The sequence below is a fragment of the Diabrotica virgifera genome, chromosome 3 (assembly GCF_917563875.1).
Source record: "Diabrotica virgifera virgifera chromosome 3, PGI_DIABVI_V3a".
Classification (NCBI taxonomy): domain Eukaryota; kingdom Metazoa; phylum Arthropoda; class Insecta; order Coleoptera; family Chrysomelidae; genus Diabrotica; species Diabrotica virgifera.
In genome coordinates, this window is record NC_065445.1 from 87648308 (window position 1) to 87670053 (window position 21746).

General features: G+C 31.8%; 1 protein-coding gene across 1 annotated transcript in view; it reads left to right on the top strand.

Annotated features, from left to right (window-relative positions):
* Positions 1–21746, top strand: part of LOC114330518 (exonuclease mut-7 homolog) — a 112134-nt gene that overhangs the window by 4481 nt on the left and 85907 nt on the right. Inside the window, exon 2 of the mRNA XM_028279864.2 lies at positions 17576–17821. Within this exon, the coding sequence (XP_028135665.1) occupies positions 17584–17821 (238 nt within the window). The 5' untranslated portion in view covers positions 17576–17583. The remainder of the gene's footprint in view (positions 1–17575; positions 17822–21746) is intronic.

Genomic DNA, 21746 nt, shown 5'->3' on the forward strand with positions numbered 1-21746 from the left:
ATAAGCCGTAACTAATCTAATTGTAATAAAATCTCGAATTTAATACTTCCTAAGCTAAGCTAAATATTACATAAACCTCTATTAAATGGTATATAAAAAAAGAATTTAACGTTACTTTACTATTTCATCTTATTATTTCAGTCTTATTTTGATTTATTTCTATACGCCTTACTAACTTTAAAATATTGTACCTATAATAAAAATGTAATCTCTCTAAAAACCTCTAATATTTCTCTAAAAAACTTCTAATAACTCTCTTGTACCTATAATAAAGATTTAATCTCTCTAAGAACTTCACTTTTTGTGTCCCTTTGCTTACTATCTACTAACACTATTGTAAGATATTGTCTATCCTTAATTCAAACACTTCCATTTTCTGCGAAAATTTAACCTGAATTCATTATCTACATTTAAAAATAAGTTATTTATAATTTACGTTACTTTAGAGAAAACAAAATTTATAACTTTAATTCTTAGACATAATTATTTAATGATTAGCTACTTATTTGATATTATTCTTAATTCTGCTTGTTTATTTTGACATTTCTGAAAATTTTATGTTTCTTCTTTCATTTTTCCCACATATTTTCCTCTTCTTCTTCTTGTCTGGTACTACAACTCATATAATTCATTTTTCTTCATATAATAGCACTTCTACAGTGTACATAATTCATCTTCATATACATATTTCATATAACAATCATATATCATATATCTCATATATCATTTCATATAACATCATAATCATCACTTCATATACTAGCTCCGATACCTTCGTTTTACCTTAATAAAAGAGGTTTCACTCGGATGTCTTAGTTCTCCGCCAATATTAACCCGAATTTTCGCCCTGATCTGTACGCACCATTAAGGTGGTATAGTTAACTCAAAACACGAAATAGGTATTTTATGCGGTTCAAATTCTTCTAAAAATATCACAACCTCAATCCCTTGCTTTGAGGCCGTTGTTTATTCACGAATAATCATGAATAAAATAGGTACCCTTCAAAACACAGAGGGGGTCTCTAATAAGCGTTCAAGCTTCTATAAATCACTTAGTACCTTCCTAATTTGACAAGAGCCGTGGGTTTCTTATTGTCTCAAGTTGCTTCATAATATTTAGCTTATAATATTGTTAGTTCTTCTTCTTATCTATATAGTTCTCCAGATTCCTTATCTCGACTCTTCAGGTCGGTTCGTTAAAAATATATCTCTTGCTTATAGCAATGTTTGTCTTAAAGCTCTTATATCAACGTATGTCATCACTAATCATTATTCATTAAAAAAATATCATTTATCACTCAAAAAATATTAATTCAGGTTCATATCATACAAAATTTAACACAAAATCGATACAAATTTACTACATTTACTCAATAAATATCAATAATAAAACAACTGGCTAATAAAAATTTAATAATAGTATACATCTTCGATACAAATTCAATTCAAAATTCAAAAATAGCCTATGCAAAAGTTAGATAAAAATATTCAAAATCAGTGCAAATCTCAAAATTCGATAGAATTTTTTTTGGAAAAAATTCGATATTCCATACAATATTTAAAAATAACCGTACTAAAAATCGAAATCGGATAGAGATTTTTCAAATAAATTTAATAACAATTCAAAATTCAATAAAAATTCAAGAATAGCATATATAATAAACTTTGATAAAAATAGTCAATTCAAAGATCACTTCATGTTTCAAAATTCATAGATATTCTTAAAAAAAAATCGATACTTCATAAATTATTCAAAAATCAGCGAAGATAAATATTCAATGCTTAATAATAAAATATGTATATAAAAACGAAGGAAGCATTTTTAATAAAGATAGACATTCTTACTTACATTTTATTTCCACTTTGTCTTTGCACTGTCGCTCACTGGGTTGACCGTCTCACAATACGGGCAGTATTGGATCCTCGGTTCCTGGTCCATTTTCGCCGTCTCCATTTCCAAGCTGTTGCCGCCATCTCTGCTCCTTTCAGAAGACCTCCTCTAGTCTGCAGGATCAGCCATGTATTAAATAGTGTGATGTTACTGCCTTCTGGTCCCAATTAATTAAAACTCAGGTTTTCCGATAACATTATATTTAATTCGAAGCCGATGATTCACTACATAAGTTGTTTACAATATTAACTTGACCTATCCTATACGTGAATACCTTCCAACTACATCGATAATCATAATACCCTTTCTCGACCGAGTTAATGTTTATATACACATTTAAATAATAACAAAACATGACAATTCAATGTTACTTGCGGTTATTGATACAAGAACAGATACTACATGGATTAATGACTTTGAATGAGTTTTAAACATCTTTTGTACAGGGTGATATTATAATACCATACCTTGCGCATTATCACAAATGCACTGTGGTACATGCCCAATGAACACATCAATCGTGATCTACAAATGAAGACTGTCAAAGAAGAAATTGCCAGTTACGCCCAAAAATACGACATCCGACTACAAAACCACCCCAACAGGCTAGCGAAGAACCTAATGAGACACCAGGTAAACAGACGACTAAAGCGCCACACTCCAAGCGATCTACGAACAAGATTTTAGATTTTAAATTTTCAAAAATATTTTATTTATTAGAGTTTTATTTATAGGGTTTTATTTATTAGTCACAAATAATTTTGTTAAGTACTAAAATTATGATTTCATAGGTTATTGTCACTGGACAGTCTCCTGCAAGTCTCTTTTAATTGTTAAACCATTTACTTATTGTAATCATTATTACAGATTGTAAATAAATGAGATGTTAAAAAAAATGTTTATATTACTGAATAGGGAATTGAATAACCTTTCAAATGAGCTAGCACTCGACCCCTATTCCCATTTACAAAAATAGTCAATTACGTCATCACTCCCAAATGGATGACGTCACTAGTACGATATATATATATGTCAAAAAATCATAATTTAAAAATTGAATAACTTTTGTATTTCACATTTTTTTCTAATTCTGTAAATAAAGCAGTTTACAGGGGGGTCAAAATATAGTGAATAACCCTGTACATGTACATAAATGATATACTGCATTTTATATGATTAATCTATAAACTAAACATCAAGTATATGTCATATATGAGAAAAATAAAACCCAAAGCGTCCCCTAGACAGTCAATATTAACATCAATATATTGTGCAATAATATTAGTAGGCCTACCCATACAATGCAATATTATTGCACAGCTGGATTTTATGCTATCAACATGGGGGATAAAAAGACAGTGAGTTGTATGCCTATTGCATTAGTTGTAACTTCAAAAAGGAAGAAGAAAAATAAACACAGGTGGATATCACACATTTGACAGAATGTGATGAGAGATGTCTATTTCACCAAGTTAGCATATATCAATTAGCTACTGGACATACTTTTGAAGATTTAAAATTCACAAGTGCTGTATTTCCACAACTGAACCAATTTTGCGCAATATTGGCTATGCACTATTTGTGCAATCATTCAATGTGATCTAAAGAAGGTCAATATATTGTATCAATATCAGTCAATGAAGGTCAATATCAATTATTATTGTGCAGTATATTGACAATAATATTGACAGTCTAGGGGCCACTTAAACATGAGTTTCAGAAGAAAAAAAGTGATTATTACTTGCAACTAAACCTAATAGTATTCCCGGTGTGCAAGTACTTGGAAGGGATACGCGAAACGACCGTGCGCGAATAGCGGAGAAATATTGCAACTTTCTTAAATAATTCATATTGTCAATTGAAATTGTCAAATTGACGTACATTTCATACCTATTGTCATTTAAGAAGAAAAATCATAGATTGCTCCACAATATTGATATAATATGCAATTATTATATAAAGGTAAATTTAATTAACTGTATTTTGCTTGCAGTACTGCATTTTAATAACTAATTTTATTTACTACATACAATTATTTTGTTTAATTTTTTACCATACTAAAGTTTGGAAAGACAGATCTATCTCTCAAAATATCAAGATGAGACTGGTGAATGCCCTTGTATTCTCAATATTTCTATACGGAGCAGAGACTTGGACTCTTCGCGCATGCGAGCGCCAAAGAATTGATGCCTTTGAGATGTGGTGCTGGAGAAGAATGCTGCGCTTACCTTGGACAGCTCATAGGACAAACGTTTCCATTCTAAACCAACTCAATATTAAAAAAAGGCTGTCCACAATTTGTCTGCAACGAATTCTGCAATTCTTTGGTCACGCGGTTCGCAAAGGTGACGACAGTTTGGAGAGATTAATTGTTTCTGGAAACGTTCCGGGGAGAAGATCAAGAGGACGATCACCAACTAGATGGTCTGACCAAATAAAGCATTCAGCTGGAAACTCATTCTGCGAAGCTCTTAGAGCAGCTGAAGATAGAGACCAATGGAGAAACATTGTTAGGAATATTGGAAGAAATCACGATCCTCAGTAATGGGGAAACGACAGAAGAGAGATACAATTATTTACGTTTTAATAACATAACCTAAATCTTATTTTTTTCTTATTATTTTTTTTTGGACTATGCCCTTGACAATTATCCAGTAACCAGGACCATATGATTGGCCAATATAATTAAAAGTGCAAACAAAAGTGCAGAGCATAGAAACCAGGTGTCGCTTTTCCGAACTTGCACGGTCCCAATAATAAAATTTATCCAAATAATGGCATAACCCAGACATCCTGTCCAATATCAAACATTCATTATTCATATCCGATATTGAACATTATATTTTTATCACCCCGTACATCATATTAACCAATTTGTTATCATATTCAACCATGTGCGGGATATTTCATTTATTCATTTGTCGTAATTTATAAACTATATTTTGGCAATGAACATTAAATTAGCTGGCTAATTAACTTTGTTGTCGTGTGGCCCATGACCCAATTCATGTTGCCAACAAGAAATAATACAATTTAGAATCATTCTCAAGAATCATTTCAACCAGGCCAGAGGTGCCTTTAACTTCAGTCAATATGTAGCATCATAGAGTCTTCAACTAAACGCGTACCAGTAACAAGTCAGTATTCAGAGTTCTCCCGGGGTAAAATACCCTAGTGTCGGTTCTATAAATAAATTCTTTTATCGCTATTGGTGTTTCCCTTATCCGAAGAACAGCCTCCACTGAGCCCTAGGGATTATACACATCCAAAGTGAAAGTTATTCTCCAACACCATCTTGTTCTATAAGGTCCACATAATGTCCAGAAAAAAGTCACACCATTTTGAGCGTCGGGTTTGGGGGGAGAGGGGGAAGAAATTAGTAAATTCATAGTTTTTTACGTTTTTCGTCAATATTTCTAAAACTATGCGGTTTAGCATAAACAACCTTGCATACAAAAATGTTATATATTAAATTTGAAATAAAAAAAGTCCTATGCATAATCCTTCTAAAATGAACGGTTCCAAAGTTACGGAGGTAGTATAGTGTAATTGGTCCAAAAAAAACGCCTAACCCAGACATCCAAAGTAAAAGTTTTCCTCCAACATCAAATTGTTCTATATGGTCCACATATTGTTCAGTAGAAAGTTACATAATTTTGAGCGTCGGGTTTGTGGTGAGGTGGGGGAGAAGTCGGTAAATTAGTAGTTTTTTTACGTTTTTCGTCAATAGTTCCAAAACTATGCTTTAGCGTAAACAATGTTCTATACAAAAATGTTAAAATGTTCTACATAAAATTTAAAACAAAAAAGGCCCTATACATAATTGTCATAAAATCAACGGTTCCAGAGTTACGGAGGGTGAAAAGTGGAGGTTTTCGATAATTTTTATATTATTTGGACAATTGATGATGATTTTGGGTGGTGAGGTTGACGTTTCTTCAAGGGCTTATCACTAACATACAACCGGCCACTGAAATAGCCAATTTTATTGACAAAAAAATTTGTTTCATCAGTAATAAGATTATAAATTGCCCAAAAAATATAAAAAGTATCGAAAACCTCCACTTTTCACCCTGCCGTAACTCTGGAACCGTTGATTTTATAACAATTATGTATTGGACCTTTTTTGTTTTAAATTTGATGTAGAAAATTTGTGTATTAGACCAGGACGCATCTGTAAAAATATTAGTACATTTGGACGTTGAGAGGTGACTCAAATTTTTTTACAGAAATTGCTTGAAAATAAATCAAATAATAATATTTGAGTTATCCTCCCTCTCAAAAAGGTCCGGAACATTGTTTAAATAATCAAAATGTCAAAAAATTAAGGAAAAATTCGATTTTTTTCTTCGTTTAGTGATTATAACTTTAAAAGTATTCATTTCCGAGAAAAGTTGTACTGGCAGAAAAGTTGCGTATATAAATTTTCTACAATATAGAATTGGTTAAAAATTTAAAAAATAGTCACCCTTGTTACAAAATAGCAATGATTGCGAAAAAACCATACAAAAACAAGTATTCGCATTTTACGTTTTTAAACCATTTATGCTACACTTAGGACCTTCATGTTTCACCCAGAAAAACTTTATGATACAGTAAAATAATACGGTAAATTTCATTAAGATCGGTTTACTAGATTTTGCAAAATAAATTGCGCAATCCAGCTTTCGCAAAAAAAATTAATTTTTTCAAAATTTACAGGACTGAAAATAAAGCAGATAGCAAGTTTAATTTTTTTTGCTTATAGAAATGTACTGTACCTTTCATTTGCAATTTTGCAGAATTAAAATTGATTAACACCACGGCGTGAGGATTTTTTTTAAATAAACATTAATTATTGGTGCTACGCGCAGGACAGCGGATAGTTTGCTCTGATTGGTCATTCCAATGACCTTTGATAATGATTGATACATTTTAATTTTTATTACATTTCGATGTAAATAAATAAATTTGTTTATTGCAAAATAAAAACACATACTCTATCCTTTGAAATAACACTTTTATTAGCAAAAACTTTCTTTGTTCATATATTTTAACTTAGAGAATAAAAGTTTATTATTTTTAAATATATGCAATTGTTTAAACAATATTTCACAAACAATAATAAAATTAGTTTGATTTTTTGCGGAATTAAAATATTAAAATACAACAAAATATAGAGTAAGAAAATAATATATTAGATAAAGATTGGAAGAAATTTTGGTGGAAATCAACTTGTGTGAATCGAACACCGCTGTCCTGCGCGTAGCACCAAAAATCAGTGGCGGCTCGTATAACTTTAGGAAGGTAGTGCCAGAATCCGGGCAGCTGCCTAAATTTTTTGTGGCGGTTTTACGATATGGTCAAAAAGAATATAAAATATAAATAAAAAAAAAAATAGGCGCAGATATTTTTATCTTATATCTATATATTTACTATTTTTGGGATGCCAAAAAATTTACCAAAATTTATCAAAACAGTTCCGTAAATTAAGTAATTAGCAATAAAATAAATTCAACTTACCACCAGTATTTACTGCTGATGTACTTTTTTTTTTGTTTTTTTCATCACTAGGTGGGGAATCTGCAAACAGACGTCGGAGGTAAACATTTCCAACAGTGCTGGGTTCCTGAGCTGAAACCTCATCAGTGTCACGTCGACCAGTTTGGCCCTAAATCGGACCTCCCTGCCCTCCGTAACTCCGATGTGGCCGGGACCAGCTAAACCCCACCCCTCTCATACTAGGGCATCAGGGTGGAATCGCCCGTTAGGGCATGACTTCTCCCCGATGTCCTTCTTTTGCCCGATTCTCAGTCGCTCGTCATCACGCATCAGCTTCCGTCTCTCACACTCATCCGACCACCACGTCCTTTAATCCTATGCTGTCAATGTTTCATTCTTCCTACCACTGCTGATGTACTTGAAGTTTGTTGTTACGATATGGTCTCTAGAGCCTATTTAGAAAATTATAAAAATAACACTATTCTATTATTTACACACACGCACAAAGTTATTTAATATCACTTTTAAAGTTTACGATATGTGAAGTCCATCCTTCTTTCTTTTTTGGAGGCAAAGTTTTCAATGACTTTATTATTAAAATTGTCAATGCCATTTACAAAATGTCTTTCTGTAGACAGCATACCTAAAGCACTTAGTCGTTCTTCCTTCATGGTATTTCTGAGGAATGTCTTAATTCGTTTTAGCATTGAAAAACAACGTTCTGCTTCAGATGTTGACATGGGAATGGTTATTAATATACTTAAAAGTTTAACGGTTTCTTCAAATGTACATTTTAAACCTTCATCATTTAGTAAAACAGATAACGGAACAGCCCCAGAGGTAGTACTTAATTCGTCTCGCTGATACAATACTTGTAATTCAGTTTTAAGTCGAGTTTTGTTTAAAAATAAAAATTGTGTGCATGTTTCATTAAGAAATGATTCGGGGAACTTATCCTTATAAGCAGAAAACTTCTCTGACATAAATAAATGAGAAGCAACTAAATGTCCGGAGAAGGTAAACCTTGTTTTTATTTGCAACAAAACTGCATCGCATATCTCTAAGGCTTCCCGTTTTCTGCTGGGCCTGTCCTCTTCAATTCGCGCCTTTTTTTTTTATTGGTTCATCATTATCGGTTTGTCTCTGTGACGTGTTTATTTCTTCTTGAATACTATCCATAATGACGTCCATTTGCTCCCTTATACCTTGAATTGCTGCTGCAAAATTCTCCAAATCTTTTTTCACTTTGACAGAATCAGTGCATACTTTTTGCAATTGATGAAAAATAATTTCTACGTGAGGCATAATTTTATTAAAAATAAATAGCCAAAATACAAAATCTTTATCCTGGAGCTTTAATTTGTAACCATTTGCTTGATTAATGGAAGACAAATCACGTGAAGTACTTTGTATAATGTCCATAACTGCAATGAGGTCTTTTCTATTTTCATGAACAGTATGAACACTTCGTGATTGAAAATTCCAACGTGTTTGGGAAGATTTTGGCAACCTGCGATTAACCACCTCATCCAAAATTTTTGCTCTTTGAGGGGACGTTGAAAAGAATGAGCACAAACCAGATAAATTAGAAAAAAATATCCTAGCCTGCTTATTGATGGAACATGCACTTGTCATAATTAAATTCATTTGGTGTGCATAGCAGTGGACGTAATTTGCAAGAGGATATGTCTCCTTAATAATTTTTTGCACACCATTTAAGCCACCACTCATAACAGATGCGCCATCATAACTTTGAGCGATTAATTTGTTTGGAGTGTGTTTTAACAATGGATTTAAAACATTTAAAATACATTCAGCGATTGACTTAGCATCATGTCCGCCCGGCACGTAAAATCTCCAAAATCTCTCAACTGGTCGTCCTTTACACAAATATCGAAAGACTATAACTAATTGAAATTCACCAGCAACGTCAGTGGTTTCATCGGCAATCACTGCAACATAAGGAGAATTTTCAATTTCTTTCTTAATTTCCTCGTGGTAAACATCTAACATGCACTCCAGTAGTTCATTTTGTGTTGTTTTTGATGTACCTTTAAAAGATTTGGAACTTTGAATGTGAACCTTTAAGTCGTTGTCTAATTCAGCGCTAAAATTGACCAGCTCCTTAAATATGCCTCTGTTGTCTGAATTTTTCGTTTCGTCGTGACCTCTTAGAGCTAACTCAAAAGCTCCACAAAACCTTATACAATTTATGATTTGATTCAAGACATATCGATTCTTATCTACCTGTTCATTATGTTTAATTAGAGTATCACGATAAGCTGAATTTAATTGGGTTTTTATATTTAACTTACCAAGCATTGAAAAGCTAAAAACGTTATTCATGTGCACTTTAGATTTTTCATGGGATTTCAATTTCTCCCATATATGTACAAGATCATCGGTGCCTTTGTTTGTCTCGTCACCTCCAAACAAAACGCATACAAAACAGAAGAGTTTATTAGTTTGTTCGCAACCACACAACCAGCTATTTTTATCATAAATAATTTTATTAAACTTACGACAGCGAAGTTTTTGTCCATTTCCACTTTGTTTTTCAATTTTTAAATCGGGTAAAGGCCGACCGAGTTCTTTAATTTGTAGTTTTTTTTCTAACGAAAAACCACCAAAAGAGTTTTTTAATATACTAATTTGATTCATTGTCAATAAATAAATTAAACGTAGAAAATAATCAAAATATTATTTTTATACCTACGACACCCACGATCACAACGCACTAACTAATAATTACAAATTAAAAAATATAGTAGAGTATAAACACAAATATACAATACAGTAGTAGACAATAAACACAATAGCGGCAAGCGAACGCGTAAAGAAACTAGAAATATGTAGATCTAAAACATTGTATCTTAAGATCCACTAACTTCCTTTTCGAGATTTTGAGCCTGGCACGGAGACTCCAATTTAAACGTATGTTAAAAGTGCAATACCGCTCTCTCTCTGTCACTTACACAGGATGCTCATACAATCTTTCTCTTTTCTCACGAGCCACTATGCCGTTCGGCACTGGGATTTTTATGATTTTCATCCTTTATCCGGTCAGCTGTGGGTGGCCAGAGTCGGTAGATTTGCATTGCGCTACACAGTTGCCAGATTTGATATAATTTATAAAAATAAAGAGAAATATTCACAAAAAAAATAAACAGGCATTAAAATGTTTTTAAGATAAAAAATATGTTTCTGCATAGTTAGCAAGGTAGTGCCATGGCTCTATGGCACTACCTCACGGGCCGCCACTGCCAAAAATTAATGTTTATTTAAAAAATTTCCTGACGCCGTGGTAATTAATCGATTTTAATTTTGCAAATTGCAAATGAAAGGTACAGTACACTTTTATAAGCAAAAAAAATTTCAACTTGCTATCTGCTTTATTTTCGGTCCTGTAACATTTTGAAAAAATGAATTTTTTTTGCGAAAGCTGGATTACGAAATTTATTTTGCAAAATCTATTGAACCGATCTTAATGAAATTTACAGTATTGTTTTACTGTATCATAAAGTTTTTCTGGGTGAAATATCAAGGTCCTAAGTGTAGCATAAATGGTTGAAAAACGTAAAATGCCGATACTTGATTTTGTATGTTTTTTTCGCAATTATTGCTATTTTGCAATAGGGTGACTATTTTTTAAATTTTTAACCAATTCTATATTATAGGAAATTTAGTTACGCAACGTTTATGTTAGTACAACTTTTCTCGGAAATGAATACTTTTAAAGTTATAATCAAAAAACGAAGAATAAAATCGAATTTTTCCTTCATTTTTTGCCATTTTGATTATTTAAACAATGTTCCGGACCTTTTTGAGAGGGAGGATAACTCAAATATTAATATTTGATTTATTTTCAAGCAATTTCTGCAAAAATATTTGAGTCACCTCTCAACGTCCATCTCAAAACAGATGCCCTGGACTATATAGAACATAATTTACGCTAAAACATAGTTTTAGAAATATTGACGAAAAACGTAAAACAAGTACTAATTTACCGACTTCTCCCCCATCTCCCCCCCCCCAAACCGGACGCTCAAATTGGTGTAACTTTTTACTGAACAATATGTGGACCATATAGAACAATTTTGTGTTGGAGGAAAACTTTTGCTTTGGATGTCTGGGTTAGGCCTTTTTTTGGACCAATTATAATATACTATTTCCGTAACTTTGGAACCATTCATTTTAGAAGGATTATGCATAGGGCATTTTTTATTTCAAATTTAATGTAGAATATTATTGTATAGAAGGTTGTTCATGCTAAACTGCATAGTTTTAGAAATATTGACGAAAAACGTAAAACACTACGAATTTACCGATTTCTCTCCTCTCTCCCCCCAAACCCGACGCTCAAAATGGTGTGACTTTTTTCTGAACATTATGTGGACCATATAGAACAATTTGGTGTTGGAGGATAACTTTCACTTTGGATGTCTGGGTTTGGGTCTAGTTTTACCAATCTAGTTTTACCGTAAATAGATTAATTTGGATCTAGGAAACTCATCTGAATCTTTTCAATCTGGAATTTTTTATTAGAATTCGATTTTATTAGAAGAAATTAAATATTTCAACAGTTTTTAAATTACATGTTCATTTTAATAGAATGATCCTTCTTCTTCTTCGGCTTTTTCCCATTATGAGTTAGCCGTTTTCGGCCTCCACAGAATTATATTCTCCCAGTCGCCAACTCTGTGCTCTCTATCTATCATAGCAGGTCATATCATAGCAGGTCTTCATCCCTGTCTTCTTCACGACAGGTCCCAGTCCAGTACTCTTTTCTGCCACCTGTGCTCTGGCATTGTTTGTACACTACTGTACCATTGCAGGTCTCTGTTTTCCAACTTTTTTGTAGAGTAGAGTAGAGTAAATTTTTATTTGCATAAACTTTTAACATAATTGAGCAAATAACGTCACATTACTAATAATCACATATTAAAAAATATTACTAATAATCACATATTAAAAAATATATTAACAATACACTAAAATAAACAAACAATACAAATTACATATATGCTGATCAAGGCTGATAGGCCAGGTACTCCACCACAGTATAGGGCTCAATGTTAACCAGGTGTTGAAAAACCGTTCTTTTAAAAGCTTTATAGCTTGTTTCCCGTTGACTGTCAGATGGCAGACTATTGTAAAATTTAACACATGCATACAAAGGACTTGTGGTAGAAGATTGACTGTATCTGGTGATTGGCTGGTTCTAAAGTAAACAAATACTGACTTATCAGTATTAAGCACCAGCCTATTTCGACTGAACCACTGTTCAGCCTTGTCCAGAGTTTGTTCTGCCACTGTGAGGAGTGTTTCTAATGTTTCTTCCCAAAATAGCACGTTTGACTCATCAGCAAAGTTTACAATTTTTGAGGAACCACTAATCACCGCATTTGGCAGGTCATTTATATAGACCAAAAAGAGAAAAGGCCCCAAAACGCTCCCTTGTGATATACCTAATTTTAAGTTTATCGGTTCAAAGTAAACCTTATCCCTGTTTCTCCAAGCATACTTTTTGTGATCTATCTGTAAGAAATGATTTTATCCATTTCAATGCTGGTCCCTGTATTCCATAACAATATAATTTTTGCCATAGGAGAGCATGATCTAGGCCTAGGCTATCAAAAGCCTTAGAAAGGTCTAAAAAAGCACCTAATAGTGTTTTCATTTTTGACTCTAGTTTTTCTAAAATTTTTGATATAAAATCATAGGTAGCTGTCTCAACTAACCTCCATGCAAGAAAACCGTGCTGCGAACTACTAAATAAGTTGTTTGTAGTAAAAGAGTTTTGTAGTCTGGAATATATTGCTTTTTCGAATATTTTTGAGAATGATGGAAGAAGGCTTATTGGTCTATAGTTCTCCATCTTAGTAACATCACCTTATTTATGTAGTAGCTTGACAATTGCCAGTTTTTTACTTTGAGGAAATTTACCTTGCCTGAAAGAAGCGTTGACTATAAAAGATAGAGGAAGACAAATCTCTGATGAAACAAATTTAATTAAGCTGGTTGATATTTCATCATAATCAGAGCTATGCGTGTTTTTTAAGTTATTATTTCTATAACTTAACAGCTATAACTGCTAAGCCATTTTAGTTTTATTTTCACTATTTTCAATTCGTTCTTTATAACAATTTTTTCGATATTGAGTGAGTAAAGCATTATACTTAGGTTTTTTTGCCCTGTAAATATTTTTATATCCATCCATATTACTAGATAGTGTAAACAAAACATAATGCCTAGATTTATAATTTTTAATATCATCATTTTGCAAGCACTGTTGAGATTTTTTTTATTTGTTGTATTTATCTCTTTAAATGGAAAACAGTTTATAAAAATTTTCTGAACTATATTCATGAAAGTATCCCACTGATCATCTACTTCTAATGTCTCAATAACAGATACCCAGTCAACATTACTCAACATAAGTTTAAAAAAATCTTTATTCTCCTTGCTAAATATTCGTTTTTTTGTTATATTTGAGTCAATTTTATTTAATTCAAATTTTACCTTTGAGCAGTATGATCAGATGTATGAGGATTGAATACAACAGAATCAAATATGTCTAGATTTGTTAAAATATTATCTATACAGGATTTTTTGTTACCTTGTATGCGTGTATAGTCTTTGGTGGAGGGTTTAATATCAAAGGAGGAATTGCTTTTTGTAATTGAACATTCTACTCCCATTCTTTTCCATATCTCCTCTATGCTTAGTCTATCATCTCTGGTGATTTGTAGAGATTTTCTCATAAATTCTAATTCAGCTGTTCATATTTTATTTCTAATTGTTGTTGTCATTGGCCATACTTCCGCTTCATATAGAAGAATATTCAGCACTATGCTCTGAAAAATCCTTTTTTTGTTTTCCTTGGTTTAAATGTGCTTTCCATATCACTCAATGGAGTGCTTTCATGGCTTGTTTGCCCCTTGTTATTTTCATTTCTGTATCTTTCATACAAGTATCATCTCGGCTTATCATTTACCCTAAATACTCAATAAGCTGATCCTTATAAGTTTATGCTATACAATAAATCCTCACAAACTTATATATGTTAGAATCTGGTTTCCAGTATGTGAGTTATACAAATGATTTCACTCTTTGAAATTATATTTATGTTAATAGTCCAGAAAGCCACTGCGCATCCGCTAGGAAAAATATTCTAATTCGGATTTTTTGCACAATCTTACTCAAAAAGGACTCCTTTTAACAAATTTGCATGTTGCCAGGACCAAAAGATGGTCAAAAATTTTTTAAACGTTTTTTTTTTGTTTTTTTCTTAAAATTATTTTTTTTGCACGGAACAAAGTTTTTTTAGGTTTTTTGGATCATTCCAAACAGAAAAGGTCTTTAGTGACTTTTCTCTAAAGTTGATAGTTTTTGACATATAAGCGATTAAAAATTGAAAAATTGCGAAATCGGCCATTTTTAACCTTAAAAAACTATGTGAAAAACTTAAAATTTGAATGTTGCCAAGGTAGGTAGATATTCTTTCAACATCGATTGATAAAATCTCGAAAAGTTTTTTGCAATACAGTATTCAAAACTCCTTTGTTTTTTAATTTCTAATCACGCGTGCGCGACACCGTTGCATGTGTATACAGTATGGTGCAAATGAAAGGAATAAATTCGTTATTTCGTAAACCGGCAACTTCAAGGAAAAACCCGAAACAGGTCGATTTTTATTTTTAAGTTATGATATTGTGGCATATATGGTATACTGCTGACGTCATCCGTCTGGGCGTGATGACGTAATCGAAGATTTTTTTAAATGAGAATAGGGGTCGTGTGCTAGCTCATTTGAAAGGGTCTTCAATTCTCTATTCAATAATGTAAACATTTACATAATTATTTATACAGGGTGTCCAAAAAATTTTTATTAAATTAAATTATTTGACAAAAAAAGAAGTAGAAGGACACCCTGTATAAATAATTATATAAATGTTTATATTACTGAATAGAAAATCGAAGAACCTGTCAAATGAGCTAGCACACGACCACTATTCTCATTTAAAAAATCTTAGATTACGTCATCACGCCCAGATGGATGACGTCACTAGTATACCATATATGCCACAATATCATAACTTAAAAATAAAAATCGACCTGTTTCGGGATTTTTCCTTAAAGTCGCCGGTTAACGAAATAACGAATTTATTCCTTTCATTTGCACCATACTGTCGGTGGAAAATAGTGTCGCGCACGCTTGATTAGCAATTAAAAAACAAAGGAGTTTTGAATACTGTATTGCAAAAAACTCTTCGGGATTTCATCAATCGATGTTTAAAGACTGTCTACCTACTTTGGCAACATTTAAATTTTCAGTTTTTCACATAGTTTTTGAGGGTTAAAAATGACCGATTTCGCAATTTTTCAATTTTTAATCGCTTATATGTCAAAAACTATCATTTTTAGAGAAAAGTCACTAAAGACCTTTTCTGTTTGGAATGATCCAAAAAACCTAAAAAAACTTTTTTCCGTGCAAAAAAAATAATTTTAGGAAAAAAACAAAAAAAAAACGTTTAAAAAATTTTTGACCACCTTTTGGTCCTGGCAACATGCAAATTTGTTAAAAGGAGTCCTTTTTGAGTAAGATTGTGCAAAAAATCCGAATTAGATATTTTTCCTAGCGGATGCGCAGTGGCTTTCTGGACTATAAGTATGTTATATTAACATTTAACATGCCATACTTTTACCAGGATTGTTTTCTTAGAAGTCCTAATATTACTTACGCTCGAGAAGTCCTAATATTGCTACATTAAAAACGCTCAGTAAAAGATACTTTTTATACTTTGTAGAATAGGCAATATACAGGGTGTCCCCGAAAATAGTGCGTTCCTTAAAGGTATAGGTAGAAGGCACAATGTAGAGCAAAAAAGTGTTTAACATTTTTTCTAAATTCATCCTTTTGACCAAAAAACGAAAATACATTTTGATATGCAAATTGAAGTCTGGCAACAACGCTCAACTCAAAATATAGATTAAAAAAGTAGGTTTGTAGGTCAGTTGCATCTGGTAGGTAAAATAATGTAAATATCAACCAAACCCATATCCATTATTTTGCAGGTAGGTACACTTCCCGTCATAAAAAACTGGTACACTTTTTTTTCCCAATGTAAACCTGTGTTCAGACTGGATACAATAATTCGTGAATTACTTCGTTGTTGCCATAACATATAACCGAATTGCACTAAATCTGAATACAAAAAAATGACGTTTAAAAATGTATAAAGGTTTTCGATAGGTATTATTTTTATCACTACCAATTGACCATCATTGAAGAAACCTGGGAAAGCTTGGACGAAGATGAAAATTTATAACTAAATTTATTTCTCAGTGCCAATAAGATTACAAGATGTGATTAATAATGATGGAGCTATGACAAAATATTAATATTTCAGCAGTTTCGAATTGTAATACATATATGTATTTAAATTCCACACTTGTTCATTGTAAAAGTTATTCATATTGTATTAATTTCAAATCGATTTTTTTACTTTTCCCGCCTGTTTATTCTAGTGTCCCATAACTCAATAGAGTTTTGTATTTACAGTACAATTTACGAGAAACCAGTCACGCTTCTCGATTTTAATATAAACATAATAATATAAAGTTATGTCTAGATTTATTAACTGTCATTATTTTTGAATTGAATTATTTCATGAATTATAATAAAACACGAATCAATGTATGGGTACTTAATTGAGATGACTGGCAACGTTGCCTTAGAAATTAGAATGACACATTTGACAAGATCAACTTACACAACTTGAAAAACGCGATTTTCGGTTATAAGAGTTGTACCAGTTTTTTTACGCGAAGTGTACCTATGATGTCAACAACCCCAAAAATCACACCGTAATAGTAAATAAACAAGGGGTTATTAGGTTAAATTTCCACAGTCACAGCAAGTTCTTCTAGGCTACGTTGCCATTGAAATTTGTGAAAATAAAAATTCACTTATATGGAGAACAATGTAATTTTTTTCTTGAGAACGGTTAACTTTGGAAAAAAATGTTATAGGAATTTTTTGTTCTAAATTGTGTATTATATCCATACCTTAAAGAACGCACTATTTTCGGGGACACCCTGTATATTATGATTTTTGTGGTTTTCCGGATTTGACTCCACAATGAATAATTTTGGTTTTTAGAAAAAAACATTGTTTTGATGTTCTAATAATCTTTTAAGGTACAACAATGTCTTACCAGCCAGGGAGAGTAAGAGGTAGGGGTAGAGGTTCTAACTTCCGTAATGTTAGAGGAAATGATAGAAAACTGAACACTGGATATCCAACTGATACCAACACTCCTAGTGTTTCGGGTACGAACATATCCAAACATGACAATAACTGCTGCTCAGAAATAACTTTTTCTCTTGAACTTGATGAATTCAGCCAAAGCTTCTTCACGGAATTAAAAAATATATGGAATATGTGTAAGTTTTATTTATTAACTAGAAATTAAATTAATGATAACCATAGGATGCATCATTATCTATTCTAGTTAAAAATATCTTTATACAGATAGCTTTATAGAAATGCTATACTTTATTTTATTTAGGTACATAATAGTTTTAAACATTATTACATATTAAATTTGCTAATCATTTTAGGCACAATAAGACCCTATAACTTAATTAGTAGAACCTAAAAGAAAACATATGAACACTGTGCATCACTTTTTAGTGGCACATGCGTCGACAGTGGCGCATCAAACTTTCCACTTATGGACGTGATAAATAAATTAAAAGGTACCCTTCCTCAATCCCAGAATTATTTTTTTTTCATTTTTTTAAGTTCTATGTGATTAAAGAATAAGACTCAGCGTAATTTTAACCCACCACCCCTTCCCCCTTTCCCCCTTTCATCAAAAACTTCATTTTTCGTTTTTATTTTTTTAGGGTGGTTCCAATCAATAGGACACTCATAGTCAAGACTTTTTTACAACGCACGTCTATTTTTATAAATCCCTAGGTTGAGTGTACATAACCTCAAAAAAGTTTTTTAATTTTTATTTTGGAAAAAAGCGTAAGTACATATAACTTTTTGGGTATGGCTGCAGGTCTATTTTTTTTTTTAATCTTGTGTATTTTATCAAGTACTATATTTATAATTTTTTAAGATTTTTCCGTAAGGTTCTCCACCTTCAAAAATCCAAAAAAGTGTTTTTTAGGGGGGTTTTGCTGATTTTCCCTATTTTATAGGCTTCAAAATAGATAAAATCAATGTTTATTTAATAGGTTATATGTAAATTAAAGTAACTGAGTCCTTTAGAAAATTTAAAAATGGGAGAAACATGTTCAAATCCCCAAAAACACCATAAAAAACAGTTTTTTGAATTTGTGACGGTGGCGAACCTTACGGAAAAATCTGAAAAAAATTGGAATTATAGTGTTTGATAAAACACACAAGATTAAAAAATAATTAGACCTGCAGCCATACCAAAAAATAGATATATTCTTTTTTCCAAAATAAAAATTGAAAAATTTTTTTGAGGTTATGTACACTCAAACTAGTTGTCTATAAAAATAGACGTGTTTTGTAAAAGTCTTAACAATGTGTGAGAATTTTTTGAAATTTTAAAATTGATTAGATCCCCCCTAAAAAAATCTAAAAACGAAAAATGAAGTTTTTGATGGGGGTGAAAGGGGTAAGGGGTGGTGGATTAAAATTCCGCTTTATTATTTTTTAATCACATAGAACTTAGAACATTTTTTTTTATTTATTTATTATTTATACATATGACCTGGCCTCTAGTGACTAATCCAGGTCGTTTTTTCCTGATGGGATTACAGATATTTTTTTTTTATATTTTTACATTTTTTACTCAACTATTAAATCTATTTTTACAATAACAATTTGCCATAATCTCTTAATTACGTATAACAAACAAATTTAAATAAACAATTTAAAATATTTTTGGTACTATCAACTCCCTTCTAAGTTATAAAGACAGTCCCTCTATTTTCAGAAGAGAGTTGGTAGTTTTTTTTTTATTTTTTTTTATTTTTATGAATTATGTATTGAATTATTATTTTTATTTATTTATTTTATTTATTTTAACTTTATCTTACTCAACTTCATCAGGGTTGGATTATTGGTTGTCTTCTTCTATTATTATAGATTTCTTGTTGTTTTTTAGATATTATTTGTGTGAGATTGTTTAATATTTCAAAATATTCTTCATTTTGTAATATATCTCTTATTTCAATTCTTTCTAATCTTCTTCTCATTTCTCCGTGTTCTTCATTTTCTATAGTATTTTCACAATGTAACACTATATGTTCTGGTGTACCTAGTTCTCCACATTCACAATATGCATCATCTTTTAAGTTAAATCTTTCCAAATATGTTGGGTACGGTCCATGTCCTGTTAAAAAGTGTATTAAACCTTGTTTTGGATTAAAATAATTTGGAATGTTTTCTAATATTGGTATAAAATTGTATAAACGTCTAGATTTTGTTGAATTTTCCCATTCATTTTGTCTTTTTCTATTTATTATTTCTTTTAATTCTCTTTTATTTCTTATATCTAATCCTATTATTTGTATTATTTTTTCATATTTTTCTTTTTTTAGCCAATAATTACATGCTCTTTTTTGTGTTTCTAAATGCATTGGCATTACTCCAGTTAAAACTGTGAGTGCCTGTGTTGCAGTTGTTCCAAATGCTCCCGTCATTCTTACAAGAAATCCTCTCTGAGCTCTATTTAATTTTTCTGCATTTTTTTTATTTATTAATCTATGTGCCCATACACTTGAACCGTAATTTAATAAAGAACTTAGAACAATGAAAAAAGTTATTCTGGGAGTGAGAACGGGTACCTTTTAATTTATTAATCCTGTCCATAAGTGGAAAGTTTGATGCGCCACTGCCGACGCATGTGCCACTAAAAAGTGACGGCACAGTGTTCATACGTTTTCTTTAAGGTTTTACTATTTAAGTTAATAGGGTCTTATCGTGCCTAACATGATTAGCAAATTTCACCTATACCGGCTTTTAGTCAATACAAATAACATTAATTTAATAAAATTTGTGACAACGAAATTTTAATCAAGCAATTATTGTCTAAACTTTTTTCTGTTTACTCTTGCATGTAGCCGATGATATGTAAGCAATACTTTTCTGGTAATTGTCAGGAATAGTCTGGAAACAAAAAATTCAATTGCAGATATTGATTATTATAGAAAAATTACAGGGAAATTTGCAATGTAATATTTTAAAATAGATTAATTCATTTCCACAATATTTAAACAATGTTAATACTATCTTTTCCAGACGATTTATTTTTCTTTTTTTACAACACCCTTTTTATATCAGTTTTATTTAGATCTGTAACAGTCTTTTAATGTCTTCTGTTAGGACCTTTTTAATTTGATATAATTTTGTATGGTATTTGTGTATTATTTCTATAATCTAACTTCTTTCGGTGTAATCTTAATTTTAATTTTTACTTACTTGCAGAAGTTTTTTTTTGTTTGCTGCGATGGATTTCAGCACCCAACATCAAACAAGCGGGGTCTGGCGAGTGGTTTTATTTATAGTCTGTCGGTAGGCTATCAGGAATAAATTAATGTACTGTTTTTAACCTCATTGGTATTCGGATACAACTTTGGAAATATATTTGCCCATCATTTGATTCATTCTCTCGACAATTCGATCTGACTGATGATGCAAGGTGACAGTCTGGTCCTATTGGCACCAATAAAATTGGCAAACCAGTACCAGGCAATCTGCCTCAAATAGTTTCCACTCCCAGACGCATTTCAGACATGGCTACATTTTGTAGATGTTGAGGTTATCAGTGATCATTAATGACGGTAGTTCATTGCACCGTGCAAAATCATTCCTCTAATTTTGAACAGTGGTTACAACTTGCGCTGTATGGTCGTCTCGAAAGGGAATCAGCATTTGAATACATTCTTCCTGCCGTATCCTCTATATCAGTGTTTCCCGGTCGCGGGCGGATATCAGGTGGGTCGCGGCGTGGCTGAGTAGCGACCAGAATCGGTTTTTTCCCACTCGCTCTCTTACTCGTATCCAAACACTCGGTTCTTGTTCTCAGTCTTACTCTGGACTCTGGTATTTGCCCGAGTAATAACATACGACAGTGGCTTGATACTTTTTCTAGCGTTGGTTTCGTTTAAAAGTAGTGTTTAACTATTTAACAATGGAAATTGGCTGAAAATTGGTTCTTGTGTTAAGAGAAAACTGCAATCTACCGGCGAAGGTGATCTTAATCGTCCATCTACTAGCAATGACGCTAAAGTGCCTGAAGTATTTTCAAATGTTAAGAAAGGAAAGAAAATGTTACGAAAATATTGTCCTGAATACCTTCAATATGGATTCACGTTCATAGGT